The 16569-nt window shown below is 53.3% G+C and overlaps 1 protein-coding gene across 3 annotated transcripts in view; it reads left to right on the top strand.

The window, feature by feature from the left end:
- The first annotated feature begins 90 nt into the window (after nucleotides 1-90).
- LOC117155589 (uncharacterized) overlaps nucleotides 91-16569 on the top strand; it is a 42164-nt gene continuing 25685 nt past the window's right edge. The window contains exon 1 of one of the 3 annotated variants that reach the window (XM_076624442.1): nucleotides 91-11734. In XM_076624442.1, coding sequence (XP_076480557.1) covers nucleotides 11566-11734 — 169 coding nt within the window. In that variant the 5' untranslated portion in view covers nucleotides 91-11565. Of the gene's footprint in view, nucleotides 11735-12560; nucleotides 13792-15530; nucleotides 15785-16569 lie in introns of those variants that run through there. The other 2 variants (XM_033331721.2, XM_076624443.1) reach the window with 2 other exon arrangements.

Genomic DNA, 16569 nt, shown 5'->3' with positions numbered 1-16569 from the left:
CGAGAACGTTTAGAGTAAACGTCAGAAAGGAGAAGAAGCGGCAGGACGAATGGCATACCGGTTCGGAACAGGCTTCTACGTTAGGCCAATAAAAAATTCAATCGACAGAGAACTACCTGAGCAGCGTGGATAGCCGGGACTACCGACTACACGCGGCAGGCGATATTAACGAGCGGCGATCGAGAGAGTCACTGTGTCGTGTGCGTGATTATTCGGAATAACAGACGGAGATATGGAAGAGGAGGAAGGAGAAGAAAAGGAGAAGAAACGGGACGGGGAAGAGAAACGATCGCGATGATGACGAGTGTTCACGAGCGCACGCATGACACTGACGCGAGTCATGCATCACCATCTAGGAAATTAACGTTGAAATATTATAGACGATGAATGGACCCGATAGCGAGCCAACTCGCCCGGGACGGAGTCCAGCTTCGACCACTTGCCTGCGAAAGAAACTGGCTGCCAGCCGACTCGGCGGTAAAACCAATCGACCGAGTTCGTTGGACGGTACGTGGATCGATCGAAATGGGAAAGCAGGGTGGGGTTCGATGACAGACATTAATTTACTATTATCTAAGGACGCGAGGAGTACGCGTGGATATACATACCGCGTGCGTGATTTCTCCAGCCCACGTAGCCACGACTCGCGAATAGCAATCGCGCGGAGACGAGGTAGTATTTTTATAATGGGTCCCCGTTTCGATTAAAAGAGACTAAAGAGGAAGAGGAACGAAACGATAAGCTGGTAGCAAGTGAAGACGAATACGAGGATCGTAGAAGGGGGGAAGAAAAATGATAAACGAAAACGTTGGAGTGGAAGAGAGCGAAGAGGGTGGCGGAGGGTGGCGAGGAAGCCGGCGGGAGACGAGCGAAGTGAAGAGGGAGGAAGAGAGAAAGGGAGAGGAAGAGAAGAAGAGAGGAAGAACGATATGGAAGATAGTAGTGAGATATGTCTAAATACATAACCGTGACACGTGATGGACGTGTTGCGGCCCCTGTCTACAGGGGTCTCGAAGAAGCCTACGGGGCCCGTACCGATCTCCATTTGGATCCACGGGATTCTGGACTTGGCACCCTGCTACGCGCCATGCATCAACACCCAAGATCCATCCCATTATACCTCATCAGAATAACAAACACGCCTTCCATGCTAAACCAACATTCTTTTGTTCCCATCGAATCCCAGGATCCATCAGAATCGCCGCGAACCATGCGCGTCAGTGACGTATATGTTTTCGTGTAGCCAACAGGCCATAGGGGGTCTTCTCTCAGGCCTGCGAGAATCTCAGAAGATATCGTGAAATATCGTCGGATGGCAGAACCGGCGGTTCCAGACCCTCCCGAAGCTTCTCTTCGCCTCTGCGTTTCCATAGTTTGCCGATTTTCTAGCTCGGTTTCGTCGGTCGTCGCGCGACCACCATTTTATTTCATGCCCGTATACACCCAAGATTATGGCTATTCGCTCGATTACGTTCGCTTTAGAAGGGTAACGGATCGCCTTTTATCATCCCTCTCGAACGAACGTCTCGCTTTGACGACACGTTTCTAGATGGCAGCACGCTCTCGAATCGTCGAAGGGATGTATCACGTAGCTGGAAATTGATGGCTCGGGGGAACGAAAAACTCCGACGATGATAAAATTCGATTGGCGGGAGGAAACGTTGAAATACGTAAAAATGTCGTATTTAGCGTGCAAGGCGACCGTAATAAATCGAACGCGCTAGGCATTCGCGATCACGTTGCGTATCGATGGTTTAGTAGCGATCGTAAACAATCATAATCGAGATCACACGAAATGCGAGTGACCGCGATAACGCGTAACGCGTACGCGGATTCGTTACGTACCGCGTTTGATCGACGAACCAGCGGCGCGTTGCATCGTTCGTAGAGCGAACTGGAAAAACGAAAGAACGTCCGACGACCAAGTACGGACGAGAACGAAAGAAGAGCGGCTCTTTCGATTATTCGAGACGGGAAATCTCTGTTTTGCGATTCGACGCGCGCTAATCGATCGTGCGAAGTGGCCCGCGGGCCGACTCCTAGCTCGACCGTAACGGTGGACTTAATTTCGCTATTCGAAGCAACATTGGCAAGTGGCGTGCATCCAGCCGCGTGCACGTGTACGTAATGTTTCCCGTCATCAGGAAAACTCTGTGCAGTAAAAGTGTCGAAACGGTTACTACCTTTCCTTTTACGTCTCTCGACCTTTATTCCTCGCGAATTCATTGCCGCGTAGAGGCAGTAAAGACCACCGCTAATTCTTGGAAGGTATTTCTTTCAAAGGAACAGGACGAACGATGAATTGGTGGTGGAAACGGCAAACTAAAACGCGATACGAGAGGAAATTGGTTGGATCGGTGTGGCGTGGCTTTCGACCGGTCGATCTTTTAAAACGCGTTGCCGTGCATCTTTTCAATCGCGTTTCCGACTACTCGTCACGTCCCTTGACAGTTTACCGTTTACCTTTTTCTGTTTGCACGAGCATCCCCGGTGCGGTTCGGCATTGTCAGCGAACAAAGCTGCGTAACGACGAGAGGAAAGGTAATTCGTTCGATAGACAGACATCGGGCGAGGCGTCGTCGTGCAACGAAACAAGGAAGAGGCCGTGTTTCGTCGACGCGATTCGACTCGACCGCGAGCGGAAAATTTCCGTCTCAGCCGCTTCGACCAACACGATCAGTCGCGAGAAATTAGTTTTCTCGTTGGAAACTGTGGCGAAACGAAAGCGGCGCGCGTGCTCGAGTTCTTCCCCTGGTAACGTGGATCGTGTCGTATCGAATTCCAATCTAATTTGCATCGGAGGACGGAACGGTTGTTTACCCACGTATAAGCCCGAACAGTTGCGAGCGGCTGGCAGCGTATTTGCGCGAGGATTTCGTCGAGGCGGTAGAGAAAGGAGCGGCCAAATCGGCCACACCGCCTTCCTTCGTATACCGCTCGAGGTAGGGTGGTATCGAGGGATCGTAGGAGGGATTCCGAAGACGAGGCGAAGCAGGAAGGGACTGGAAAAAAGGGAGAGATAGAGCGCGACTACCTTATTACGCATGCACCCTGTCTAACGAAAACGACTCGCTCGTTGACTGACTGACTGACTGACTAACTGACTGACGCCCCGTACCATCGCTTCGCCGTGCGCGTTTATATTCCCGCGTTTATGTTCGTACGAGACGAACGTGCGAGTCGCTGGACGGAAATGTACGGTTGGTCGCGAAACCATGAAAAAGTCTGGCCGAACGAGGAGAGAATAGATAGAGAGAATAGACGGAAGAGTCGGTTGGAAAGGGCGGCGATTTATCGTGCCGAGGTAGATGATACTAGTTAGCGGTTTCGTAAGTGACGAGAATCGTTCGAAAGTCACGCGCTGAAAGGAGAACAGGGGTACGAACCGGTTTACGAAATTGACCGAGTTCAAAGGGTATATTTATCCGGACAAAAAGTAGAGGACAAAGGATGGACCGGAATCGGGGGCAGGCAAATGGTATTTAACGCGCCGTGTGACTGACGCGCCGTACCGGCCGCTGCATCGGCGAGGAATCGCGTGTCAACGTTTAGCGGGAAGAACGACGACCGTTTAGGTCGGCGTTCGAAAAGAACAGACCGTGCCCGCGGGAATTCGCGGCCATTGTGTCGGCCATCTTTGATCGGCGACTATTACGTCGGCGGTTATGCTCGTGACGCGAAATGACAGGTTCTAGGGAACATTTGGCCGACGTTGGACATCGATCTTGGATTCCGCCACTTTCCGATATAATAGCGGCGGCAAGATCGGTAGGTGGACAACGGTCGAACCGCAACGTCGTTCGGATTCGTCGAAAAGAGGTTTGAGGATGCGAGCGAGCCGCGAAGCGGCGACGTCTATCGGTTCGGTGAAGCGGTTCGCGTGCCTCTCGTAATCGCTTGTCGTTCAAATTACGTAGCTGGATTTCGTAAAAATATTAGAAGACCGCGCTCGCCACATAATTTCCGCTAAATGGACGACATCTATTTAGAAAGTAGGCAATTTCCTTTCTCCGTGGTTCCGCTGCACGTTGTATCCTCTTTGCCTCTGTCTTCCCCCCGATCTTTGTCCCTGAATGCGCTATTTGTTCGCCACGAATTTGCAAATTATCGGTGATTTAGGACGCGCGCGTTTCCTTCTTCTTCTTCGCACGCACGCTGACCAGATACGACGCTGTAGAAGTGCAACACACAGAGACGCTAAAGATGCCTCGTTAGCTTGTCGGAGATCGGTTTTCGCCGTGAACAACGTGTATACGACAGTCCGTGATAGAAGTCGGCTTTTCCGATCGGGGAAAAAAAAAAAAGAAACGCGTTGCATTTTGCTAGCAAAGGCAGGCGACAGGAGGAGAATGGCTCTCCCTCGGGAGAGATCGCGGCTTTATACAGCCAGTTGACATCGAAATCCAGTGACGTATCTAATTGAGAGCAGTTTAACGGCGAGGGCGGATCAGTAGGATAAGCCGTAAGCCGACGAAGCCGCTGCACGAGATCACCCTAGGCTTATAACTGCCGGGGAATCTTCTTCGGACCTCTCTCTTCCAACTACCCTCCTGCATCGTGGTTCTGCTACGCCAAGGGTATTGCGGCTCGTGATACGACAGCCCTCTTGCCGTCCTTCCAGCAGACCGGCTCTCTCTTCTCCCCTTGCTGCCTCTCACCCTGGCCTCGCGTGCCCCCAGCTGCTACCCTCGCCTATCTACCAGAGAATCCGGCGTAAATAATGCCGATTATCCCCCCGGCAATTGTTTTATCGACCGAGCTGTCCCGCTCGAAGAGCAATCTCGAAAGAGGGTGGCCCCGTTCCGCGCCTCACCTCCGACCTTTCCCCGAATCCCATTCCACTGACCTTACACAGATTTACGAGTCGCTTCGCGGAGGGTGAAGACTCGAAAAGTAAATTTCCCCGCTCGTTCGCGTAACCTCTCGCTCCGGAGAACGGCGAGAAACTCGCGCAACGTCGAACCGGCCCGTTTCGACGAGGACGTCGCGTTCCATCGCGCGATCCCGCTCGTAGACGTCGCGCATTCTCGCCAAGATGAGTTACCTGCCGCCCCGTCGACGCGCGCGAGGAACATCTTCTCGCTCTGCCGCGTCTTCTAATGGAAACGACGAAAAAACGTATCGCGGAGTAATTCGACCGCCCCGTTCGAGATAACGCGCGGATACATCGCGCCGCGTAGATCGTGGATAACGAGCGCGTTTATAATTTTCGAAGGGTACCCTTTAATAGTTTCGGTTTGATCGAATCTGCGAGCTCCGCTTCCTTCGCGGCTTAATGTAATTCGCCGAGCCGTTCGCTTTTTGCCTGTTCGCCTCTTCCTCCCTCCCACCATCGGTTAATTATGAAATTATCCAGAAACAGCCACTCTCTCTCTCTCTCTCTCCTTCCTCTAGCCTCTTGAGGCAATATTTGAGCGCGAATTATGCCGGTACTCTCTTCGTCCTCCTCATTATCCCTTCCTACCCTTTTCCTTTCTCGCCATTAGCTGTCTCGTCCCACCCTCGTACGTCCGTCCCCCTCTTTCTTCGTTTCTTCCGCTTCCATTCACCTTACCACCCCGTGTCTGCCGCCTTCTTCAGCCACCGGAGAAGCTTGATTCGGTTAACGGGTGCAGACGAACGCGACTCGCCTTCCATCCGTTCCGACTTGGTAACGTTCGCGCGACATCATCCGCTTATTTCGAGCGTGGTTCGCAAACTCGATTAATATTCTCGCAACGACACGACGACGCGACGCGACGCCACGCGACGCCACTCTCCGGCCGTCTCCTCTCTCGCTAATTTTCCACCTTCGATCGCGATAGCCGATCGTAACGATACGCGTTCCTTTCGCCTCTCGTCACGGTGATTTCGGTCAACGGGGGTGGAACTGGGTCACGCGGCGGAAACCAGCGAAACAGAGACCGGAACGATCGTCCGTTGATTGCCCAGCGCGCGTCCACCCTTCTATTCGATCGCTGCCTCCCTCCCTTTCCTCGTCCGGTCGATCCCAACGACCGAATAAGTCTGGCCAATTAAAAAACTAATTTCGATTAGAGTCCCCGAGCGGCCATTCGATATCGTGTAAGTACAAGCCGCGGGGCGCTCGTCGAGAGGGATGAAAAAAACTGGGGGAATCCGACGCTGCCGCGCCATTCGGAAGGGCTAAGAAAAAATAAGGAGGAACCGGGCAATTTGTGCCAGTTTTCACGGCGGAATTTTTACGAGCGACCGTTATCGGGAGCGGTAGCTAGGTAGGAAATATCCTTTAGCGGTGGCTGGCACGCGCACGCTTTTCTCTCGATTAATCCCATCTCGCTGCTCTTATTTTGCCCCGCCGCCGGGGAAAACGGAACGGCTGTCGCGACGCGATCGCCATTGCCGGTTTCAAACCCTTGGTAGGGAAGCGTGCGTGCGTGCGTGCGTGCGAGCGAGCGAGCGAGCGAGCGAGCGAACGAACGTGCCGTAAACACACGTTTCTAAAATACGTTTGGTTCCGCGACGCTGGTTTATCGAGCAAAAAATCCGCAGAATTTTCCACGATTCCCCAGGGGCCTCCCAGGCGAATCGCTCCACAGATATATTTATTTATGCGCGTATTAGTATTTATGTAGGTGCGTACCTACAGGCCGTGGCACCCCGCGGCTCTCGAGGCGTGGATGCTTCAACCGGTATTTGTTATTCTAATGTCGCATTATATATTTGTTTGGGGGCGTGGGCGAGTAACCCGAAGTGTGAAACACGTTGTAACGCGTAGCTGGTCCTCCTGGAATTCCATCCTGTCGCCTCGGTTCCGGCTCGACGACCGCCGTCTCTTAACCAGCCAGCAGAGCGGCTCTTCTCGGCGCTCCTACGCGCTGTACTCGAAAAACCTTATCGTCGATTCGACGAGACGAGATTTCTTCGACAAAAGACGATGAAACAGCCGTGGCGGTGGCTCCTCGCGCGCCTGGACACCGCGGACAATTTATTCCCCTTATAATCCGTCGCTGATCTCCCTGTCGAGCTGAAGGAACGCGAGCCATCGGTTCTCGTTAAACGACCTTTCGTAAAGGCACGGAATACCGTGAAAATGGGCCAGTATCTCTGAACCAGAGATTCTTATCTTCGGGAATCCCGTACGAACGCGTCCTCGAAATTTACAACGCCAACGTTTCCTGCTTGTCCGGGCTTCTTTCCACCAACAAACTTACTACCGGTAGCGGCAATAAAATGCCGACTTCATTATGTTCGTCCGGCTGGCCACGCGTAATTAATACTCATCTCGATATTAACCTTCGGCCGCCTTGGAAACCCGAGGACGGATTTGTCTCGTAATTCGCGGTTTATCGCCTCGCTGCGTCAAATAGCCGATGCGATTCACCGACCACCTTTGACATCCTAATTAACGAATTATACTCGCCACGTTGGAATTCGTGGACGAACGTCCGCGCGTCGAAGAACTGGTTTCTACCACGCGTCACGTCGTCGCGTTACGCTTCGACGTGGCTTCGCTATCGACGCGGCTGCTGCATCGCTCCGTTTACGCACTCTCGCACACGTGTACGGTGTTACGCGTCCTCGTTAGCCGCGTCGTCGCCTAGACGAACCACCGTGAACTCGTATAACCATCGCGTAAAACCATCGACGCTTGCGCCTAATACGATCGCCCAAATTGGTAGCGCACGATAAACCAACGTCGAAGCGATCTCGTACACGCGTACGCCGCCGTAAGAAACGACGCGTCGACGGGTAATACGCTTTAATCGCGGGTAAATTAAAAACATCGAGCAGCGGTATCGATCGCCACAGCGACGTCCGTAATCGCGCTCGATGTTTCATTCGCCGTGCACGGAACGTGGCCGCGAGAACGAAATACGTACGTGTCTAAAATCGGATAGATCTATTTCGCAGTAGCGAAACGAACGTTTCACGTTTGCAGTTTTCGACGCACGACGCGGCCGCCTCGAGTGGGGTGTACAATAAAGAGTTTAGTACATCGTTAAATTATACGCCGTTTAACGATGGCCTCCGTCGTTCTCCGCGTCGGAAAGAGCAAAAGATTTATCGATTCAGTCGAGGCAGCGCGATTCACGAAATGTCAGGAAGAGCGATAAACAAACACGCTCGAACCGGATGTAATCGCGTTTCCTCTTCGCGTTTCCTCCCTGTAGTCTCGAGATCTCAGCTTCGCCTCGTGATCCCGCCTACTTTCGATCGCGATGCGCATACGTTTCCGCGGTTTCCATACGTTTGCCCGGTGCAAGCGCGATACGTGGCCGGGCGTCGACGTGATCGCGTGCCGATAGCTTTCTCGCGATCGTTATCGCGGCTAACTCCGTCCGGTTTCTCGACTATCCGCGCTCGTCGCGTTATTACCACAGTAACACGGTCGTTTTCTCTAGGTCGTCGAGCCGTCGACGACCACGGCCAGCGATCTTCCATCCCGTACGAGTCTACGATAGCTGCGCTAGCTATAGCTACGCGTGCCGTCCTGCTGATCGAGTGGAATTTTCGTGTTTGCTGTCGGGTATTTGGAGGTCGCGTTACCATCGGCAAAATTGCTCGCACGGTACGATGGCTGGCGATTTCGTTACAGACTGTCGCGGTGTGTCGCTCGCAGCGTTCGCCATGCAAATTTGTCCACCACGACAGCCGTTCGATAATTGGCTGCGATTTGTTATTGGATAAATTCCCGGCCACGGATCGACGTCGATACCTAGCGGTAGCGGCTGGCCGTTTAAAGAATCGATTTCAAAAAGATAGCGGTCGCGCGTCGATCGCTCGACCCTGCTGTACCTATCCTGCCAATCGGCCAAGTTAAAACGCTCGGAGAATCGCTATCGCTGCCAGCTACTAACAGAGAACACACCCACGACAACGAGAATGTTTCTCAGCCATATGAGTTATTCATGACGTACCTATATAGTTCTCCACTTTGTCACTTACACGCGTTCTAACGCCACGCATGTCTCTCTCTCTCTCTCTCTCTCTCTCTCTCTCTATTTCCTGTTCTCTTCCTCGTTTCTATTTATTTATCTATTTACGTATTTATTTATTTATCTGTAGCCAGAGGTGAGGCTATTAGAATACACGTTTTGTTTCGCAGGGACCAACCGCTCCGATCTTTACCAGAATCTCATTCCACCCCCTGTCGTTCTTCGTCTTTGTCCTTTTCCTTCGTCTCGCTACTTTCGAGCCCACGCATCGTAATCTCGTTGATGCGCGTTGCAGCGGAGAAAAAAGGAACGCGGAGGAGGAATGTGTCGCGCGCGGCATGTGGCCGCATTATGTACGCTTAGCGTGCGCGCGATCGGAACTTGCGAAGAGCGCTAGCGAGAAGTGCTTGCTATACGCGCGCCTACGGGCTTTTCGGCGATTCGTATCTGCTTTAATTTGAATAATCGTTGCTCGTTGCTACGGTTCGCTCGGAATCGTATCTCCCGCGCGGCTTTATCCCATCCGTGGCAGATGCTCGCACGAGTAAGTAAGTACGCGTTCGTGGTCGTCTGGACGCGACGGTTCGCTCGTCCCGAAGCGAAAGCGCTCGAAAAGGCGGCCGACGACCGGAGAAGAGAGTGGCTCTCTGCGTATACAGGCTCGCAAGCGGTTTACGTTTTCCACGCCGGCAGATTCGATTCCCTACTTGGGGCATGGAAAAGCTGGCGCCGCGACGCACTCGACGGCCGACCGAGCCCTTGAGATCGCTCTCTTTCCCTCTCTCGGCTAACCGTGCGATCCGCTGTCCCTTTGGAGAGGCGCGTCTACGTCTCTTCTTCCTTTCCGCTTTCAACGTTTCGACCAAGCTGGTCCTCTTTGCTCTTCCCTCGACATCGTCTCCTCGTTATCGCAGCCACGAACAGTAATTTCGTTGTTATTATTAGGAACGCCCGAAGGGGCGAGGGAAAGAAACCGTGTGTTTACCCTCTCCAGAAGCCACTCGAGAAGCCGAGAAGCTCGTGCCATGAAAGATTCTAGTTTATCCTTCGTTCACGACATCGCTGGATACGCTCTGCTCTGTTCTGCTGCGTGCGTAATTGCTGCGATTTCAACGAGCGCCTTTGTCGGTTTCCCTTTCATCCATCGATAGCCCTCTTGTATCCGCTCGTAGCTCCGTTTTCTCCAGTAGCTTCCAACGTCCAACTCTCGCGACGATGCTTCCGTATCGCCTTGTCGAATTCGTTTATCGCATCGATCGCGTTAGAGAGTTTCGCGCGACATTTGCAATTTGCATCGGCCGCGTCCTGACAACGACGACGGCCCGTACGTCGGAGAGTCAGCCGTGCCACCGAATTCGAGTGTATACAGCGTGGGTGGCCTGCCACCTCTACCGTCTCTACCTTCCTCCGCCAACGGTAACCACAACTACCAGCGGCCAGGCGTGCAGCTCGCGCAGCCTCTCCTCTCTTCCGATGATGAATGACTTTCGTGTACTTCTCCGTTGCGTCGTACCGTGCGGCTCTCGGACGCGATTCCACCCCGTGTCTTCGCACTCCATCTGCCACGTCCAGTCTCGTTCCTTCCTTCCTACCTTCCTTTCCCTTCGCGATTTTCCTTTCCTCGCTCTATCTTGATTTATGTACGTGTTTTTCCTTTTTCCGTGCGCTCGAGTTCGCCCGCCTCTTCCCCTCTCGCACCCTCTTGCCTCTCCGAGACGTGGACTTTTTTCTCGCTCGAAGGTAAAAAGGGCGAACGAGAAAGCACAGGGTCCTCGTCGTCCTAGTTGAGACGTAGTTGTTCGATCGTAATCGCGCAGGTAGTTTACGTTCGAGGTTTGGTAAAATTCGGCCTGGTCGGAAGTTACGCGTATACACGAGAAACTCAGTTAAGTGGATACAGTCGTAGCCTGTTAAACGGCGAGTTTCACCACGGGTGACGAATTTGAAAGGAAACGGTGACACCTCGGAGCATCCGCAACCGCCTTAAAAACATTCGAATGCCAAAGCAAACGGGGGGTCCAGGACAGCTCGTTCCTGCGGTTCGTTCCAAGACTCCTCCAGCATGCCGCGTCTTTTCAGCTACCTGAAGAAGAAACAGGGCGAACGAGACGAGGAGAAGAGGAGAGGAGGAGAGAGAGAGAGAGACGGGTCTTCATATTTTATACGGGATGGGATCCTTTATGCGGTCGACTACGGGGGCACCCAGCGTGTCGAATAGAATTCAGGAGGCCGGTACACGATAGGTATTTTGACATGCCCGAGAAATTAGTATAATAAAGGGGGGGGGACTAGGTAGACCGGCTAAGTGCCTAAACACACGCCGTAAATCTCCCCTCGGTGCTCTCGAAGATCCAACCAATGCGGTAAAACACGGTCTTCGCGATCGTGCGCTTCACGCTGCTGCTTCTCGGACACCGACAGCCCGGATCCTCTGACGTTTGATCGATCGAGATACGTCTACCGAACGTATCTAACGGTCTTTATCGCCACTATGCTTCTGTCCCTTTGTTAGCAATAGAGTTGCACGCGCGTCCTCCTATCTCCTCCCCGCAGCTCGTTTTCATCTTTTTCATCGTTTCCACTCGACCGGTGTCTTTGTTCCCCTTTGCCCTTTTGTCTTTTGCGAGAGATTCGGTTCGGGGCGCAGTTCGTGAGAAACGCCCAGGCTATGGAACGATCGGAACTCCGGCAATCACTTGGATCGACGATATTCGCGAACGTTCGGCCGTCCAAGAGTCTACCACGTTCGAGACGAACGCGATACGTACAATGGGTCGTTGTACGTGAAAGGATGGCGGAACATCGTGATGATAACGATATAGGTGAGAAAGATATAGGTAAGTAGAGAGGCTGAAACTTTCTTCGGAGCTGCTAAACGACTAAGCAAATTCTCACTGCGAGCGATCTCGACGCAACCGTGTACCTGGCAAGTCGATCCAACACCGGAATACGCCTCTATTAGCAGCCGCTGTAGATACGCGTATATCGCGACGCCTGGGCCAACGTCAATGGCGTAAACGCCACGCGATTCAACGATTTTCTAACTTTTCGTTGCGTACCGCGTTGCGCGCCGCGTTACGACGAAAACGTAAACGCGATACGCACGGTACAGATCGTCGGGGGCAAAGCCACGTCGTTCGATCTCTCCACTTTCGTCCGGTCCTTCCGTCCGATTAATCGCACGGTTCGAGCGCTGTCGTCTCGTTCGGAGTCCAGCGAAAAGAGCAAAACGTCGTCGATGTGGAGAAAACAGCGGCTGTTTGTAAGTCGCGACACGGCAGTATGTAAATCGTTCGGACGATCAGCGAAACGAGACAGATAGAGGGAAAGCTGGACGTGAAATGGTGCTACGCCAATGTATGTACAGCAGTGGTACATACGTAGATACGTACAAACGCCGGCCATCCGGTGCACGAGGGGTCGATCGATCTCTCTTTCGTCGTTGCGCGACCACCGTGCCGCTGCCACGCCGCCGCTTCGAGATACCTCCGCGATCGGTGGTAGAACGATGGTGGAGAGGTGGAGGTGATGGCGATGGTGGTGGTGGTGGTGGTGGTGGTGGTGGTGGTGGTGGTGGTGGTGGTGTAGTCGTCGACGACGGCGGAGGCGGCGGAGGCGGCGGCGGCGGAGGCAGCGGCGGCGGCTGTGTGACGGTGACGGCGCGTGGGGCGGTGGAGGTGGTAACGATACGGCGATGGTCGAAGGTATCGGCGGTGGTCGTGTCGGTGGTTAACGGAGGCGTGGCCTGGAACGAGGCGCCTCCGGTGCGCACCGCCCTTGTCTCGCGTTCCTACGTATCGTAGTTTCCCGTGTTTCCACGACTCGGTAGCGTCACGTGACCGGGCGCTCGATCCCTCGAGTTCGGGCGACCGCCTCGACGGCTCGAGGAAGCCCCGAAAAGCAACGCCCAATAGGGGAGCCGTAGGACGCGCGGCTCCGCTCTCCTTGTCTCTCTCGGGCGCACCGGGTCGGTTTCGGTGTCGTTATCGGGGCTTCGCGAGCGGCCAGGCTCGAGCGTCGTTGCCGTGCGAGCGAAGTTGGTGGGGCGAGCGGTGCGCGTGGGAGGAGGAGCGGTGGCCCAGTGAAGTCCGGGAAGTCGAGCAGCGCAGACGCGTTCGTTTTGCGTTGTCTCGTTCTTCGTCGTAAGTTTACCTTTCGAGCAGCAGCAGCAGCAGCATCCTCTCGCCAACGCCACCGACCGACCGATCGCGCGGACTACGTTCCGCGTCCTCGCGATTCGTTCCACTCTCGTTGCGCGTTTTCCTCGCGATCCTCGCCGATTCTCGCGTCGAGAAAGTCGATGGGAAGCGCGCGCCGGTGTTCGGCTTGTCGTTGATCGTCGTTGTCGCGTTATTCGATGGTAACCGGGGTCCAGCTGGTACAACGGGAACCGGCAAACCGATAACGGGTCCGAGTAGTTTCAACGTTTATTTTCGCGAGTGAGGCTTGGTGATTATCGTCCTGCGTATCGTGCGCTTCCTGTCGGCAACGGAGCAAAGTGTTTGCGTTCGGGTGGACGGAGAGAAAGACCCAAGAAGAGAGACGGAAAGAGAGAAAGAGAGAGAGGGAGAGAGAGAGAGAGAGAGAGAGAGAGGGAGAGAGAGAGGGAGAGGAAGAGAGACGTCGAACGAGAAACAAAGGCAACACCGGACGCGAGAAGGAAGAGGCCGAGGGAAAAATCGGAATCAAAGTGTCGTCGACCGAGAAGGGATGCCTACAAAGGGGGAAAGGGGAAAAGCGACGGACTTCAGCATCGCGGCCATCATGGCGCCCAGGGGTCCGTCCTTCGGGCATTACCACCTGCAGGGCATTGGCAACGCCGCCGCTACCGCTAATACCAGCTTGGAATGTCCAACTGGCAAAGCATTCGTCGCCAGTTCTGCCCTCGATCACCGTGAGTTTTCCACGATTTTCTCTCTTCTTTCCGAAACGCCGTTCGCGCGGCTCACACCTTCGCGCACCTCCAACAACCTTCTGCTCCGTTTTCGCTTCCGCCCGCAAAACCGCAGGATTACGATCGTTGCGCGACGAGCAAACGTTACGCGTTCGTTAACACGCGAATGGACGTGTTTTCTTCGAGTTTGCGCGTAATGGTATTCGATAAGAATCGGCACGAGTTCTATAAAAGCGCACGAGCGGATGGTTAAACGTTTCGAAAAACCTGTCGGTCGTCGACGTCGCGACCTCTGAGCACACCGATATTCCTGGAAATCGTGGAACTCGAGATTCGAACGAGCTGACTCTTACGGGCAGAGATCCGCGGCCAGCAGTTTTCTATCCGACGGTGGTGCGCGAGTCGAGTTCCGACGAACCTCGACTGGTCGTTGCCAGAACGTAGTGACGCGTGTATAGTGTGCGAATCGACGCGAGATATCGGGCAAAGACGAACAACGTTCGACGAGAATCTCGACGTTTCGCACCTTACGCTTCACGCCACGCGACGATAACTCGACGATAATTGAGTCGGTCGCGTCGACTCGGTTCCAACGATAAAACTGTCGTTGTTGGTCGCTGGCCGTGTTTAGTTTGGCTAAGCGTCGCTCCACATCCATTAGCCAAGGCGTTGACTACCTTCGGTCGGTTCAATTACGATTTCGTGATCTATCAGAGGCGTGAAAATAGAACGTGAAGCGTCGGATCGAAAAACGCATTTGGCGGGTCAGATGACAATTAGCGTCCGAAATGGGAGCACCGGCGAGCAGAAAATAAGCGACTAATTGTTGCCAACGAACCGCGCCGCGTAAATTTTACCTGTTCGCACCCAAATTAACGATCGTGACTATCTTTGCCCCGGTTGCTTGAAGCCTGGCGTACGATTCACCTACGTTTTCTTCGAATTTCGCGTCGTTAAGAAAAAAGCGATAGCAATTAGATATTTACTCGGAAGCGATAAGCGAGGTGCTTGCCAGCGTGGACGAAGAGGAAAGAAAATTATCGGGTTGGACGAAGAATCCGCGTTAATTTTCAAACGAAAAAGTAGCATCGCGGACGAACGATTTTTCTACGAGGGAACGTAAATTGCTCCTGTTTTTGTCTCCGTGAACTCGTCCGGTGCTTTCAGCCGGTAATCACATTAGCACCGTTAACGACGCCATTACAGCTCCCGTAGCAATCTAGAGATTCTTAATCGTTCCCAAGAACAAGTTTTGCCACATAGAGTGGGCGAGGTGGAAAACATTAAATACGAACTGCAATTAGATTCATAGGACCTCTATCGCCGCCGTCCGTAATCATTGTTTCGCGAATACGTTCTACGTCTTGCAATGCTACCGGATAATGGAGAAAAAAATTTCCATTAATAATACGCCGATGTAAAAGCGTGCTGTAGTAAAACGGCTACGTGAAATCGATTCAGGCTCGCGGCGATGTAGCGTGTTCGCTATCCAAAGGATATTTCAACGACTTAATAATGAAATTCGCCCAACGATAAACGTTAATGCCGGGTAATGGTGCTCGAATCTCTGTCCAAGTTCGTGTTCGATTCGACGTTCCAGTTATCTTGTCCGTGTCATCTCTTTCTCTCTCTCTCTCTCTCTCTGCCTCCTTCTCTCTCACTCTCTCACTCTTTCTTTCTCTCTCTCTCTCTCTCTTTCTCTCTTTCCCGTATTCGTCGGTTTAGGTACCAGCCAGGAATCTAGAAGGAAGCGCGTCAACTCGTGTAACGCGATCGTTATTCGGCTCGTTCCGTCGATCCTTTTGAACAACATCCTTCGAACGGCTGGGTGGTGACAGGATTCTGGGTGGTCGACTGTCGGTCGTGGCAAAAGGAAGCTGACGTCAGTAGCTCGGTCATATTTCTTCTTGCCTTAAGATCATGGAACGTGGGACCACCTCTTGGCACGCTACGGCCAGAGTTTTAACTCCTTCCGTTGTCCGGAAAGCTTCCGGTAAGGCTTGCACCCTCACGGATCTTCTTTTCGATCCCCATCGGCCATCTACTCAAAACCGAGATTCTCTTCTTCTCTTTGTTGCTTTGCCTTCGATTCCTCCCTTTTATTCCTCGTGCTTTCTTCTCTCCCCTGGTCGCGCTCTATTTCTCCCTCTCCTCTGCTTCCGGTTGTTTTCTGGCCGCGACGATACGTCCACTCTGCGTCTGTGTGCCGCTTGAAATTGCCAGGGCCGCGAACAAACGCGTCTCGCGAGTATCTTACATCCGACTGGTTCGGACGAGAGGAGTACACGCTGGAGATCAACGTCGAAGACGTACGGTCGTAACGCGTCGCGTGTGGTTATACAACGTAATTAATGCACACACGACACGGTCGGAACGTAGCAGGTTGTTATTGCCTCTGTTTTATCGCGTACCTCGCCATTAGAGTGGCGGTCGGCGCTACTCGCGACCACGTTGCTGGACCTTTCGAGAATTCTCCTTGCTCGAACGATGCTGGTGTTGGTGATGTGGTGGTGGTGGTGGTGGCGGTGGTGTTGTTGGTGGTGGTGGTGGTGGTGGTGGTGCGTTAATGATATCGACGATTCACCGCAATCTGTTCTTTTGTCGTGTCGAAAACAGAAGCGGGATCACGCGTGCGTGTGCGTGTGTGTGCACGCGCGATAAAGAGGGCGAGAGGCAGAGAACAGGAATTCGAGATGAAAACCGCGAATGCGTGATGTCGTGAAAGAACGTCGAGGTCGGAGCGCACGCAACACGCACGGTTGAGGTGTTAATTTTAAC

This window comes from Bombus vancouverensis, chromosome 14 (assembly GCF_051014615.1).
Source record: "Bombus vancouverensis nearcticus chromosome 14, iyBomVanc1_principal, whole genome shotgun sequence".
Lineage (NCBI taxonomy): Eukaryota > Metazoa > Arthropoda > Insecta > Hymenoptera > Apidae > Bombus > Bombus vancouverensis.
This window is presented reverse-complemented; position numbering and strand designations above follow the sequence as displayed.